Source organism: Eptesicus fuscus, chromosome 2, assembly GCF_027574615.1.
Source record: "Eptesicus fuscus isolate TK198812 chromosome 2, DD_ASM_mEF_20220401, whole genome shotgun sequence".
NCBI lineage: Eukaryota > Metazoa > Chordata > Mammalia > Chiroptera > Vespertilionidae > Eptesicus > Eptesicus fuscus.
The window spans coordinates 3,939,696-3,952,715 of record NC_072474.1 but is presented as its reverse complement, the minus strand read 5'-3'; the positions used below and the strand labels follow the sequence as shown (position 1 = coordinate 3,952,715).

At 42.0% G+C, this 13,020-nt stretch overlaps 1 protein-coding gene across 7 annotated transcripts in view; it reads right to left on the bottom strand.

Annotated features, from left to right (window-relative positions):
* Nucleotides 1–11,566, bottom strand: part of NEMF (nuclear export mediator factor) — a 73,733-nt gene extending 62,167 nt beyond the window's left edge. For 4 of the 7 annotated variants that reach the window (XM_054725309.1, XM_054725313.1, XM_054725319.1 and 1 more), the window contains exons 1-4: nucleotides 11,446–11,566; nucleotides 10,541–10,609; nucleotides 10,315–10,417; nucleotides 6,295–6,420 (exon numbers count right to left, since the gene is read on the bottom strand). In XM_054725309.1, coding sequence (XP_054581284.1) covers nucleotides 6,295–6,420; nucleotides 10,315–10,417; nucleotides 10,541–10,609; nucleotides 11,446–11,504 — 357 coding nt within the window. In that variant the 5' untranslated portion in view covers nucleotides 11,505–11,566. Of the gene's footprint in view, nucleotides 1–6,294; nucleotides 6,421–10,314; nucleotides 10,418–10,540; nucleotides 10,610–11,445 lie in introns of those variants that run through there. The other 3 variants (XM_054725320.1, XM_054725327.1, XM_054725325.1) reach the window with 3 other exon arrangements.
* Between the last annotated feature and the right edge of the window lie 1,454 nt (nucleotides 11,567–13,020).

Below are 13,020 nucleotides of genomic sequence, written 5' to 3'. Positions count from 1 at the left end.
ACATGGGGGCAGGATCTTTGACCACATGGGGGCAGCCATCTTGTGTGCTGGAGTGATGGTCAATCTGCATATTACTCTTTTATTAGATAGGATAGAGGCCTGGTGCAGGGGTGGGAGCCAGCTGGTTTGCCCTGAAGGGTGTCCCGGATCAGGGTGGGGGTTCCCTTGGGGCATGGGGCAGCCTGGGCGAGGGGCCTGTGGCGGTTTGCAGGCCGGCCACGCCCCCCGGCGACCCAAGCGGAGGCCCTGGTATCTGGGATTTATCTATCTTCTACAATTGAAACTTTGTAGCCTGGAGTGGAGCCAAGCCTTCTGCTCGCTCTGTGGCAGCAGCCATTTCATTGGAATTTACCGTATTTTCCGGCGTATAAGACAACTGGGCGTATAAGACGACCCCCAACTTTTCCAGTTAAAATATAGAGTTTGGGATATAACCGCCCTATAAGATGACACCCTGCGTATAAGACGACCCCCGACTTTTGAGAAGATTTCCCTGGGTTAAAAGGTCGTCTTATACGCCGGAAAATACGGTATTTATCTTCTATAATTGAAACTTTGTAGCCTTAAGCAAAGGTCAAAGCAGGCCAGGGCTGCAGAAGCTTGGTTTCCTCCATCACCGGGGGCAACCCTAGCCTCCTCCTCTTTCCAGCTCTGTGGCTGCTGCCATTTCTGTTGGGATTTATGTATCTTCTATAATTGAAACTTTGTAGCCTTAAGCGGAGGCCTGGGCCAGCCAGGGTGTGCAGAAAGCTTGGCTTCCTCCATCGCCGGGGAAACCCAAGCCTCCCTCCTGCTCTCAGTGGCCTCAGCCATCTTCGTTGGGTTAATTTGCATACTTGCTCCTGATTGGCTTGTGGACATGGCTTGTGGGTGTCGTGGAGTGATGGTTAATTTGCATATTACTCTTTTTTATTAGATAGGATTTGTATTTATTCTTTTTTGAACTGTCTAATCAAGCACTTTGCCTTTTTCCACTTAAGTGCTTTATGAAAACTGCATACGTAGGGTTATGCACATCTTTTTATGGCACAGGTTAAAATATCTTTCCCCAGCCCCAGCTGGTTTGGCTCAATGGATAGAGCATTAGCCTGCAGACTGAAGGGTCCCAGGTTTGATTCCAGTCAAAGGCACATGACCAGGTTGCGGGCTCAATTCTCAGTAGGGGGCGTGCAGGAGGCAGCTGATCGGTGATTCTCTCTCATCATTGATGTTTTTCTCTCTCTCTCCCTCTCTCTTCCTCTCTGAAATCAATAAAAATATATTTAAAAAAAATATATATATATCCAGTTTTTCATCTTCCAATACAGTTCAGTGTTTTCTGCCTTATGCAGTTCTAGAATTGAGTAGTCCTCTCTATTAGTATTTGTTTCCAGTGTTAAGTTTAAAGTCTTTTTCATCCCAAATTCACCAATGTTAATCCGTATTTTTACATAGTATTCCTATGGCTTCACTTTTTACATTGAAAAAAATGTTTTTAAATCAATTGTGATTTGGGTGAATGATGTCTGCACTCCTTCCAAGTGATTAATAGCACTTTTCTGAATACTCTGTTGATACATTCTACACAACAAATCTGCTAAACAGCATGAGAACATGAACTCTATGATTCCTTGTTAACATATGTATAGCATTTAAGAACACAAATTTGTTCAAAGTTATACAAAGCTGTGGAATTATTCATGTTGCTCCTCTAGGCATTAACATACAGAGAAAGCTTGCTGAAGTTTGGGACTCTGAATTAATAGTAATCTCTATGAATAATGCAACCCTACCTTGACATGGAACATATATACTTCTTTTTTTAAAATATATTTTTATTGATTTCAGAGAGGGAAGAGAGAGAGAGAGAGATAGAAACATCAATTATGAGAGAGCCCACAACCCAGGCATGTGCCCTGACCGGGAATTAAACTGGGACCTCCTAGCTCATAGGTCAACACTCAATCATGGAGCCACACCGGCTGGGTGGAACATATATACTTTTAAGAAAGGCTTTATGTATAATTATTCTTAGAAGATGGCTTGTTTACTAGCTCTATAAAATGTTAGTTTTGGAGAGTAGAGAAGGGAGTAGTTATGATAGGATTCTTTGGCCTGTGGAAAGCCCTGCAAGGTACTCACTTGATCACCTGTCATTTCCAGTTTTCTGAAACATAAATTTGTACCATGTGTTTTTCTTTATTACTTCTAACCAACTTCTCAGTAATTTCTGTCTTCTGAAATGGTCTCTCAGTTTTTGTGGGTTAACAATGTGTCTACTGACTTTTTTTCATGAGCAATTCGTCTTCCTTTCTGGTTGTTTTCTCTTTGTCTTCGGTGTTCTCTAGTTTCATTAAACCGGGTCTAATATTTCTATTCAGAGCCCCTATTTGCATTTTTAAAAATATATTTTTATTGATTTCAGAAAGAGGAAGAGGGAGAGAAACATCAGTGATGAGAGAATTAGTAATCGGCTGCCTCCTGCATGCCCCACACTGGGAATGGAGCCCAAAAACTTGTGCATGTGCCCTGACTGGAAATTGAACGCTAACCTCCTAATTCATGGGTGGATGCTCAACCGTTGAGCCACACCAGCCAGACTATTTGCATTTTCTGCTCACCACTCCATAGGAGCATGACAAAGGTCTTTCTTAAATTAGACTCATTTTCCTATAGTTAGGTTTATGAAAATTAAACAATATTCTTAATATTATTTCAACTATATATCTTTCTCCTGTCATTCTAAAGAGCTGAAAATATTAACATCATACAAAAGAAACATAAGCGTGGTTAGGTCTTATGTTTCATCTTCAGTCACAGCCCTGACAATTGGGTTTTCTCTTTTTTTGTAATGAAAGTACCTAACTTAAGCTTTGCTTGCAGAGGCATCTACTTCAAAAAAGCATCCCCTTCAAAGATGGCTACACTGCCAGACACATGACTAAGTCAAGAGCCAGGTCACCTTCCCTCACTGAGGATCCTCTGTTTTAGAGACCTTGGTTGATTTTGATAACTGACCATTGGACCACTTGTTTTTTTCTCTTTCTACATTTTAAATTCCTCTTCTTATATATTTAAATTTTTGATGCATATAGAATTTATTTTGCTGTAAGTGGCTCATAGGACTGATGACACTATAAAAGCATGGCAATGTCCCTGAGTCTCAACTGCTGTCTTATTTATGACACAACTATCTATTTTCTGGTTGCATCACAGTAGTCCTGAAATGTAACTGATGATGTCCTCAATTCTTAGATCTTCATCTCCTACATTCATAATGCCTTTTAAATGGCTGAGATCTGCTTAAATTCTAATCTCCAGATTAAATGAAGGTTATTAACTGGAAAACTATATTTAACTTGTTTGGCACTTATTATCCTAATCTATTTATATAAAAACCCTCGGTGTAACACCATCACGGCAGAAGTTCGACCAACCGGAAGGAAGTCAGTCCTGCAGGGGTCGCCTTGGCAACGGCTGCGCCCTCCCTGAGCTGTTCCGGCCAAGGGCGAGGTTTGAGGCAGGAACCAGCCCTCGGAGCGTGGAGGCACTGGGTCCTGGGTTGCCTTGGCAATGGCTGCGCCTCCCCCCTAGCTATGTCCCTTGAGGCCTGAGAGAAGAACCCACCCTCGGAGCGCCAGGAGCGCCCAGTGGCAGGCAGTCAGTCAGTCCTGGGTTGCGGAGGCGGAGGCCACTGCGGTAGAACTCTGGATCTGGCCCAACAGGGGGCGTGGCCGGCCTTCAAACCAGACCCTGACAGGAGGGAGGAGGGAGCCCCATTTCTCACAGAATCCGCTGTTGGATAGCCTGCTGTCAGTGGCCTGCCAGTCAGGAACCCCATTCACCTGCACCCCGGACCCTGACAGGAGGGAGGAGGGAGCCCCATTCCTCACGGAATGGACAGGTGGCCAGCTTGCTGCCAGGGACCTGCCAGCTAGGAATCCTGTTCACCTGCATATCTGTATGTGTCGTGCCGGCATGGCCAAGGGTGACCCTGAGTGGGAGTGGTGACAGGCTTAGAAAAGACAGACAAGGGAATGAAAGCTGGGTCTCGGTGGGATGCTGCTTCTCTGAGAGACAGCGACCGCGTCCACAAGCCGTGTCTTTATTTTATAGCAGATGCCACGAGGCAAAGTAAGAGCATGACCAAGATGTTTACAACATTCTCGTGGGTTTCAATCCTACTCAACTACATACATCTGAACTCTATCAAGCCCACATCACTTAGGCACGTGTTCGGACCATAGGTTCAAGCCCACAACCATAGCTGTTAGCTATAATGTGCTGGGAGGGCCCTGCCCTCCAAGCTGGGACTTGCACGTGGCAAAGAGGACTGTGCCCTCTCATCAGTCCAAGGCTTGAACCTGTCCAAATCCTGTAGCTGTTCCCCACATCTGCACATCTGTGTAAAGTTTTAATACATTATATTAGAGGTCGTGGTGGTACTGTTTTACCCACAGTGTCTACAGGAATTGCTGCAAATTTACTTCTCAGTGGAAGAATATTTCATTCCCAATATACTGTAAATTACCAATTCCATTAAATGAAACTTAAATTTCTAGACTCGATATAAACAGTGAAGTTGCTAAAACTATTAAAAAGCCCAACTTCTCATTATTGATAAGTGCACCATGGCATCCAGTCATGCTATAAACGCCATAGACAGATTACTAAGAGAAATTATTAATTTCAATGTTGTATTTGGTGGGAAAGTTCTCCTTCTTGGGGGAGATTTTCGACAATGTCTCAGTATTGTACCACATGCTATGCGATCAGCCATAGTACAAATGAGTTTAAAGTACTGTGATGTTTGGGGATGTTTCAGAAAGTTGTCTCTAAAACAAATATGAGATCAGAGGATTCTGCTTATAGTGAATGGTTAGTAAAACTTGGAGATGAGCCAAAACCGGTTTGGCTCAGTGGAAAGAGCGTCGGCCTGCGGACTCAAGGGTCCCAGGTTCGATTCCGGTCAAGGGCATGTACCTTGGTTGCGGGCACATCCCCAGTAGGGGGTGTGCAAGAGGCAGCTGATCGATGTTTCTCTCTCATCGATGTTTCTAACTATCCCTCTCTCTTCCTCTCTGTAGAAAATCAATAAAATATATTTAAAAAAAAACAAACAAACAAAAAACTTGGAGATGGCAAACTTCATAGCAGTTTTCATTTAGGAATGGATATTATTGAAATCCCCTGTGAAATGATTTGTAATGGATCTATTATTGAAGCTACCTTTGGAAATAGTATATCTATAGGTAATATTAAAAATATATCTAAACGTGCAATTCTTTGTCCAAAAAATGAGCACGTTCAAAAATTAAATGAAGAAATTTTGAATATACTCGATGGAGATTTTCACACCTATTTGAGTGATGATTCCATTGACTCAACAGATGATGCTGAAAAGGAAAATTTTCCCATCGAATTTCTTACTAGTATTACTCCTTCGGGAATGCCGTGTCATAAATTAAAATTGAAAGTGGGTGCAATCATCATGCTATTGAGAAATCTTAATAGTAAATGGGGTCTTTGTAATGGTACCAGATTTATTATCAAAAGATTATGACCTGACATTATCGAAGCTGAAATATTAACAGGATCTGCAGAGGGAGAGGCTGTTTTGATTCCAAGAATTTATTTGTCCCCATCTGACACTGGCCTCCCATTTAAATTGATTCAACGACAGTTTCCCGTGATGCTAGCATTTGCGATGACTATTAATAAATCACAAGGACAAACTCTAGACAGAGTAGGAATACTCCTACCTGAACCCGTTTTCGCACATGGTTAGTTATAAGTTGCTTTCTCTCAAGTTCAAAGAGCATGTGACGTTAAAGTTCTAAATACTTCATCACAAGGGAAATTAGTCAACACTCTGAAAGTGTTTTCACTCTTAATGTGGTATACAGGGAGATATTAGAATAAGTTTAATCACTTTATCAGTCATTGTTTGCATCACTGTTGTTTTTATATCATGTTTTTGTTGTTTTTATATCATGTCTCTGTTGTTGTTATAACCTTTTGTTACTGTTTATTTATTAATAAATTTATATATTATTTTCATATACGTTTTACTAATTTCCTTTCATCTCTCACACTTCTATTATAGAGAAAGGGCAAATAGCAATATTAAAATATTTCCTCTAATTAATTCCCTTTTAATGTGCACGAATTTCGTGCACCGGGCCACCAGTGTGTCAATAATAGCCTTTGATACAGAAAAAATGTTTCCTGCCCATGTTTTACAGCACTATTACATGAATAATTAACAATATAATGATGAATTCTCCCTCACCCCATGCCCCAAATTTAACTTACCCTATCATAGAGTTCAATGATTAAGTGATATGCAGCTTCATCACTTCCAAATTGAAAATCTACAATTCTATCCACACCAAGCTGTTTTGCACTGACTAATCTCCGACTCTTCAAATGTTTTCGGCACTAGCAAGAAACAGAAGAAAAATGCATTTATATAAAGTTAATGCCTAATCATTTGGTATTGGATTATGTTTCTTCTTTTCATTGGCATCAGGAATAATATTTTTAAAGTTGCAAATAAAACAATATAAAATAAAAGCTTGCAGGTAATAAGAGGAAAAATATTTTGGTTTAGACAACTCTAAATGCTAACTCTGAAACAGTATTTTATATTCAGTTTTTAAGTAGATAATGATAGGCCCATAGTGAAATTTAGTTGTTGCTTTATATCACTGCTAAATTCCTTCTTCTCACCCTGATGACCTCACTAAAAGCCATAACCTTTTTTGTTTTTAAAGAGAGGGGGAGAGACAGAGAGAAAGAAACATTGATGTGAGAGAGGCACATTGATTGGTTGCTTCCTGCACTCACCTGACCACAATCAAACCTGAAACCTAGGTATATGCCTTTGACCAGAATCAAACCCTGGACCCTTCAATCCTCGAGTTGACACTCTATCCACTGAGCCAAACCGGTTAGGGCAATAACCTTTTTTTTTTTTTAAGTGTCTTTCTACTCCAATCTTTTAAGTATCCCAAATTTCTTTTGTGTGTTTGTGTTCAAAATTAATGAAGTTTCCATTAATCTTCCACTTCAAATACAAATTCTAAACCATGAGCTTATTGGTATTGTGGAAATTAGTCCTCCAACTTATATCCAATTACCCTCTATTGCCACAAACTTTATTGATATAACCCAAGTAGAATTTTCTGGTACTATCTCCAAGCTTTTGATCAACCTAGCTGAAATCCAAATATAATAACTCCTGTTCATGATCAAATCTCATTCCTCACATCCCTAGTCATAAAGTTATTGTTCTTATTAGCAATTAGAATAAAATTAGCATGTTAAACCCGAATACAAATTACTTGGTAAATACTTTTTATTTTAGATTACTTGTACCATTCTTCAGTACAAATATTTAGGTACTAGAGGCCCGATGCATGAAATCCGTGCAAGAGTAGGCCTTCGCAGCCACAGCAACGTCCAGAAGGTTGTCCGTCGGACAGTCGTTCCGCTATTTGGCCATTCGGCCAATTTACAAATTACGCTTTTATTATTATAGATGACATGGAACAGAAACAAGACTACTCTGTAGCCTCTAAAAAAACTCTTACAGCTGTATCTAATTTTTGAATGTGAAAGACCCTTTAGTGTAGACCAGTAAGAAAGAATGCTTTCTTTTCTTCAACACTCAGATTCAACATAAATTTTACACAAGTTAATCTAAAACCACCTTTAAAAAATATATAGAGAGAGTCATTCTTAGAATGAATGTCTACTCTTTCACAACTAAGAATAGTCTCCTCCAGACCTGATTGTTCAAGTTGACTAACATTTTCATTTTATGTACTTATATATTCAGGCGGATATAAGAAGAATTTTCCAACTTCATAGAATAAACAACTTCCCGCTCCTAAATTCAACAGTTCTGATTTAAGAGTAACCTATATGGATTTTTATTTAAACAATGACCTACATATAGGGCTATCTTTAAATCCCCAGGGAAAAATCACAATCAAGCCTTCTAGAGTCCCCCAGTAATCTTCTTATTCAAGAAATGTAGAGTTAGCCCTGGCTGGTTTTGCTCAGAGGTTAGTGTGTCAGCCCTCACCTTGAAGGGTCTCAGATTCAATTCCCAGTCAAGGGCCTGTACCTCGGTTGCAGGTCTGATGCCCGGCCCTGGTCGAGGTAGGTGCAGGAGGCAACCAGTTGATGTGTCTTTCTCATATCAATGTTTCTCTGTCTCTCCCCCTCCCCTGTCTCTATCTCTGTCTCTGTCTCTCTCTATATATATACTGAGTGGCCAGATTATTATGATCTCTGAACACATAATAATCTGGCCACTCAGTGTATATCCTATATAATAAAAGGCTAACAGGAGTTCGACCAGCAGGCAGTCCGGCCAACCACCCATGTCCCCTCCCCCTGGCCAGGCTGGCCGGACCCCACCCATGCACGAATTCATGCACCGGGCCTCTAATATATATATATTGAGTGGCCAGATTATTATACATTCAGAGATCATAATAATCTGGCCACTCAGTGTATATCTCTGTGTGTGTGTGTGTGTGTGTGTGTGTATATGTGTATGTATGTATATATATATATATATATATATATATCTCCCACTCCCACTCTCTCTCTCTAAAGATCAATGGGAAAAATATCCTCAGGGGAGGATTAAATTAAAAAAAAAGTAGAGTTAAAATGAACATAAAAGGCATCCTTGTGAGGAACAAAAATTGGCACCATGGAATGGTGAAAAAGGGAAGATTATTTATCATGAGTATGTGTGGACACAGAGTACATATATAAATCCTGTTTTGTTTGCTTATTTCATTAGCAGCGTGGTGAAAACAACCTTTCACCCACTGAGCTATAGCTGACATCCCCAAATGTGAGAACTAGAGCAAATACTGTGATTTACCACAGACTGGACATGGCCCTGCCTGTATCATACAACAGTAACAGCTCTTTAAGTTATTTATAAAGTGCTTAACATTGTCTGCTCCATTACAGGGAATCTTTCTATACAATTAGCTTGACATGTACACCTAACTCAAAAATTCTAAGTTTCTTTAAACTGTTTGAAGTCCCATTGATACTATAGCCTAATTTGGGAATGTTTACACAATTGTATCCTATTGCTTGTTACATCATCTGCAAAACTAAATGTTCTTCATATCCACTGAGTTGTTAACTTAAATGAAATATGCATTACCCATCTACTTTTAAAAGTGCTACACAAACATAAAGTGGCATTACTAGTAAGGATAATCTCCAAAAGAACCATTTTGGGTTACTATTAAATAAACTTTTAAGAATTTGATAATTTTATGATAGCCCTTGTGATCTGGGAAGCACTTACCTAACTTGCAATCCAAAACAGATTCTAAGTTGCTGGGGATAAGGCTCTTCTCTGTAAAGCCTCTAATGAAATAACACAATGCCAAAACAAATAAATTTCTGAAGGAAAGTGAGGAGGAGAGGAAGAAGGAAATTAATACATATGGATTCCTAATATGTGTCAGGCATTGTGTTAGATGCTTTACATGTTACTTCAATTAATCCTCACCAATAACCCCATGAGAGAGGTATTATCCATATTTCACATTCAAATAAACTAAGTTCCAAGAGGTTAAATAACTTTTCCAAATTACAAAATGAGTGGCAAAACCATCAATTCAAAATTAGGTATATCTGACTCTAACGCCTTTCCTCTGTAGCACATGAACTTTCAGTGTATCTGCTATGTCAATAAGCAAATGAGTAACATGTCCACAATGCAGAATCTCAGTTTTAATAGTACAAAGAAAAGCAAGGAGAGAAGTAAAAAGTAAAAAGATATAATAATTAACATACTAGTGTCACTGAGTATTCCAACAAAATACAGACTGATAGCTCAAAAGTGAGCTACGGAAGGTAAGACTAGGAAAAGGAGGGGTGGAGAAGGTGAGGAACAGATCATGGAAAGCCAAGAATGCTAGGATATGGGATATTCAAAAATTAGGGAATCCTAAAACGTGAGATAACTAATGAAAATGATGCTTTAGAAAAACTTAATGTTGGTCTAATACAGAATTGTTTTGATACACGAAGTGGATTTATAGTTAAGGGACGACAAGCTGAACGTCATAAAAAGCTTGACCTTGAATACTGACTGTGGGAGCAGAAAGATTTGGAGTACAATTGGGTGTGAAGGGTAATGAGGAGAAGTCAACAGATACCCACTTTATTCATTCCAGTATCCATCGACTACGCTTATCTTTATTTTATCTCTACTTTAAAATGTCAACTGCTGGTGACCAACCCCAGGGCCTTAAGATTTACTTCCAAGTATAAGTTAAAATTTACCTTCATGGCAAAACTGGACGGCATCATATTCTTAGGCCACTCAAATTCTGTTGTGTGAATTCGTATGCCCGATTCAAGTAAAAGTGTTGCTTTAAAGTCTGGTCTGTAGAAGAAAAAAGTCGAATTTTTCTTTAGGGCATTTGCCAATGCTAACTCAGTGAAACAGACTAAAAGTATAGGTTAAAAAAATCTCTCATTTAATTACAAAAGAGAAAACAAGCCTTACTTTTGAAGACGAATAAGATATGTCTTGTTATCCACATCATAAACATTGTTTACTCGCATTCCTAGCAAGCTGCGAAGAGAAAGGAAACATGTAACAAATCACACTACCATCTGAAACATAAACCTTCACACAATGTAATGCTGCAGGCAGAAGCAGAGCCTGCGAAAGAGGGGGACTTCAGGATCTTCGACTCCAAAGATACAGAGTCAACTCAGGAGCAGAGTCTGAAGGCCATCATGCTTTCAGTTCAAAGCTTAAGTGTAACTGTTGAAGAACAAAAGCGGTCCATCAGCCCCGAGAACCCCATGCCCTGTGACTTTGGAATGACCCAACGTGTTTTAGGAAAGGCAGTCTAGTCCACTTAATTTACTGCAAGAGGGGAAAGGGGGGGGGGGGGGAGGAGGCGAACAAGGCCTGGGACCTATGACAAAGCTCACACAGCTGAGAAATAAAAAACCAGACTAGAATCCAGACCTGTCACCTCCAGCTGACGGCGCGGCTCCCGCTGTTCGGGGCGCGGAGTGTCAAAGAAAAGAGGCCTCCGGTCTGGAAACCCCTGAAGCAAAGGACTTACTCTGGCGTCCCGGCGTCCACCTGGCGTCCGTGTTTTACTAAATGTTCGCTGTCAAACCTGGACGGAGGCCGACGAAGCGACAGCCCCGCCAGAGCCGGACACCAGACCAAGCCGAGCCGTCCGCGAGCGCCGACAGTGGGCCCGCGGCGCAGGGATCCGCAGGCACCCCCCTGCGGCCCGGGGAGGGGGCGGCGCTCGCACACCCGGGCCTAGCCAGGTCCACCCAACAGCCCGGGGGCGGGGGGAGGCGGACAGGGGCTGGTCTTGTTGTAAACCGCGGGCCCTCCGCTCCGGCACTCCCCGCACTGGCCCGTCACCTGTCGCCCATTACCTGGCATTCAGCTCCGCGAGCACCGCACGGAGGTCCACGGTGCTGAAGCGGGTCTTCATGGCGGGGTTGGACGGTGCTGCCGCAGCTTTCACCGCGGACTGCCGGGCCCGACGCCGCTACTCTTCTACGCAGGCGCACCTGGCGGAGATCTACGGCGGCGCGGAAGACCCAATATTACTTAAACGCGTTTCTGTCGCTTTCCGGAAGAATTCGTTCACCAAGTCCCCGTCCACTCGCTTTTTTTGCGTGTGTACCAGAACAATTGCATTTTGTACCAGAAAGAGAAACCAACTGTTCTATTAAAACTACATTCCTTCCTGGAAGGTTTACGGATTAATCCGGTTACCTTGTCCCGTGTATTCGGAACGCAAATCAGCCTCCATAGTGACCCCTGCTGGTGGTAACAGTTCAGGAGGGAGGAATCCTGGTTTCCCCAGAGGGGCCCTAGGGTTCTGTCTCCTTGAGGTTAGGTTCCTTGTACCAGCAGAAATGGAAGAAGTCAAACTGTTTCATTGGCCCTATAATTATCCTCAACAATCAAGGCGAACCAGCCCGCAAGAAGGAGTTCCTCTTTTGATGGGCCCTGCTCTCCAAGATAGAGCAACCCTGGTCTCCTGGGGAGTTCCCTACGGTCCGTTGACAGAGGAAGAGAAGACTTGGGACCGATTGGTGTATAGATAGTTCTGTATGCTATGTGGGCATCACCTGAAAATGAACAGCTGCAGCCCAACTGCCCCGTTCTGGGACATTCCTGAAAGACTGTGAAGAGAAATACCCTCCCAGGGGGCAGAATTTCCAGCAGTGCGCCTGCTGTTCATTTTTCTTGGGAGGAGAAATGTGCTTACCGGTATATACCAACTCATGGGCTGTGACTGGGCGGCCAGGGACTTTGAAGGAACATGATTTGAAATTTAGTGATGATGAAGTCTGGGGGAGAGGTATGTGGATAGACCTCTCTGAATGGGTAAAATAAAAGTGAATATATTTGCATTCCATGTGAATACTCACCGAATAGAGGAGGATTTTAATCATCAAGTTGGTAGGATGACAAACCTGTTCTGTGGATACCAGCCAGCCTCCCTCCTCAGCCACCTGGGTCATCGTTCAGTGGGACCGTGAATATAGCGGCCATGGTGGCAGGATGGAAGTTATGCATGGGCTCAGCAACATGGGCTCCCATTCACCACGGCACACCTGGGAGCAGCCGTGCTGAGTGCCCAAACTGCCAACAGCAGAGACCAGCGCTGAGTCTATGGCACATTCCCCCAGGGTGATCAGCCAGCTACCTGGTGGCAGGTGGATTACACGGGACCATTTCCATCGTGGAAGGGGCAGGGTTTTGTCCTTACTGGAATAGCCATTTACTCTAGAAGCAGATTTGCTTTCCCTGCTGAAACTACCATTCATAGACTTACAGAATGCCTTTTTCATCAGCCTGGTATACCACACAGCATTACTTCTGATCAAGAAACTCACTTCACAGCTAATGAAGTGCAACAATGAGCATAGGATCATGGAATTCACTGTTTTTACCATTTCTCCCACTATCCCAAAGCAGCTAGCTTTATATAATGT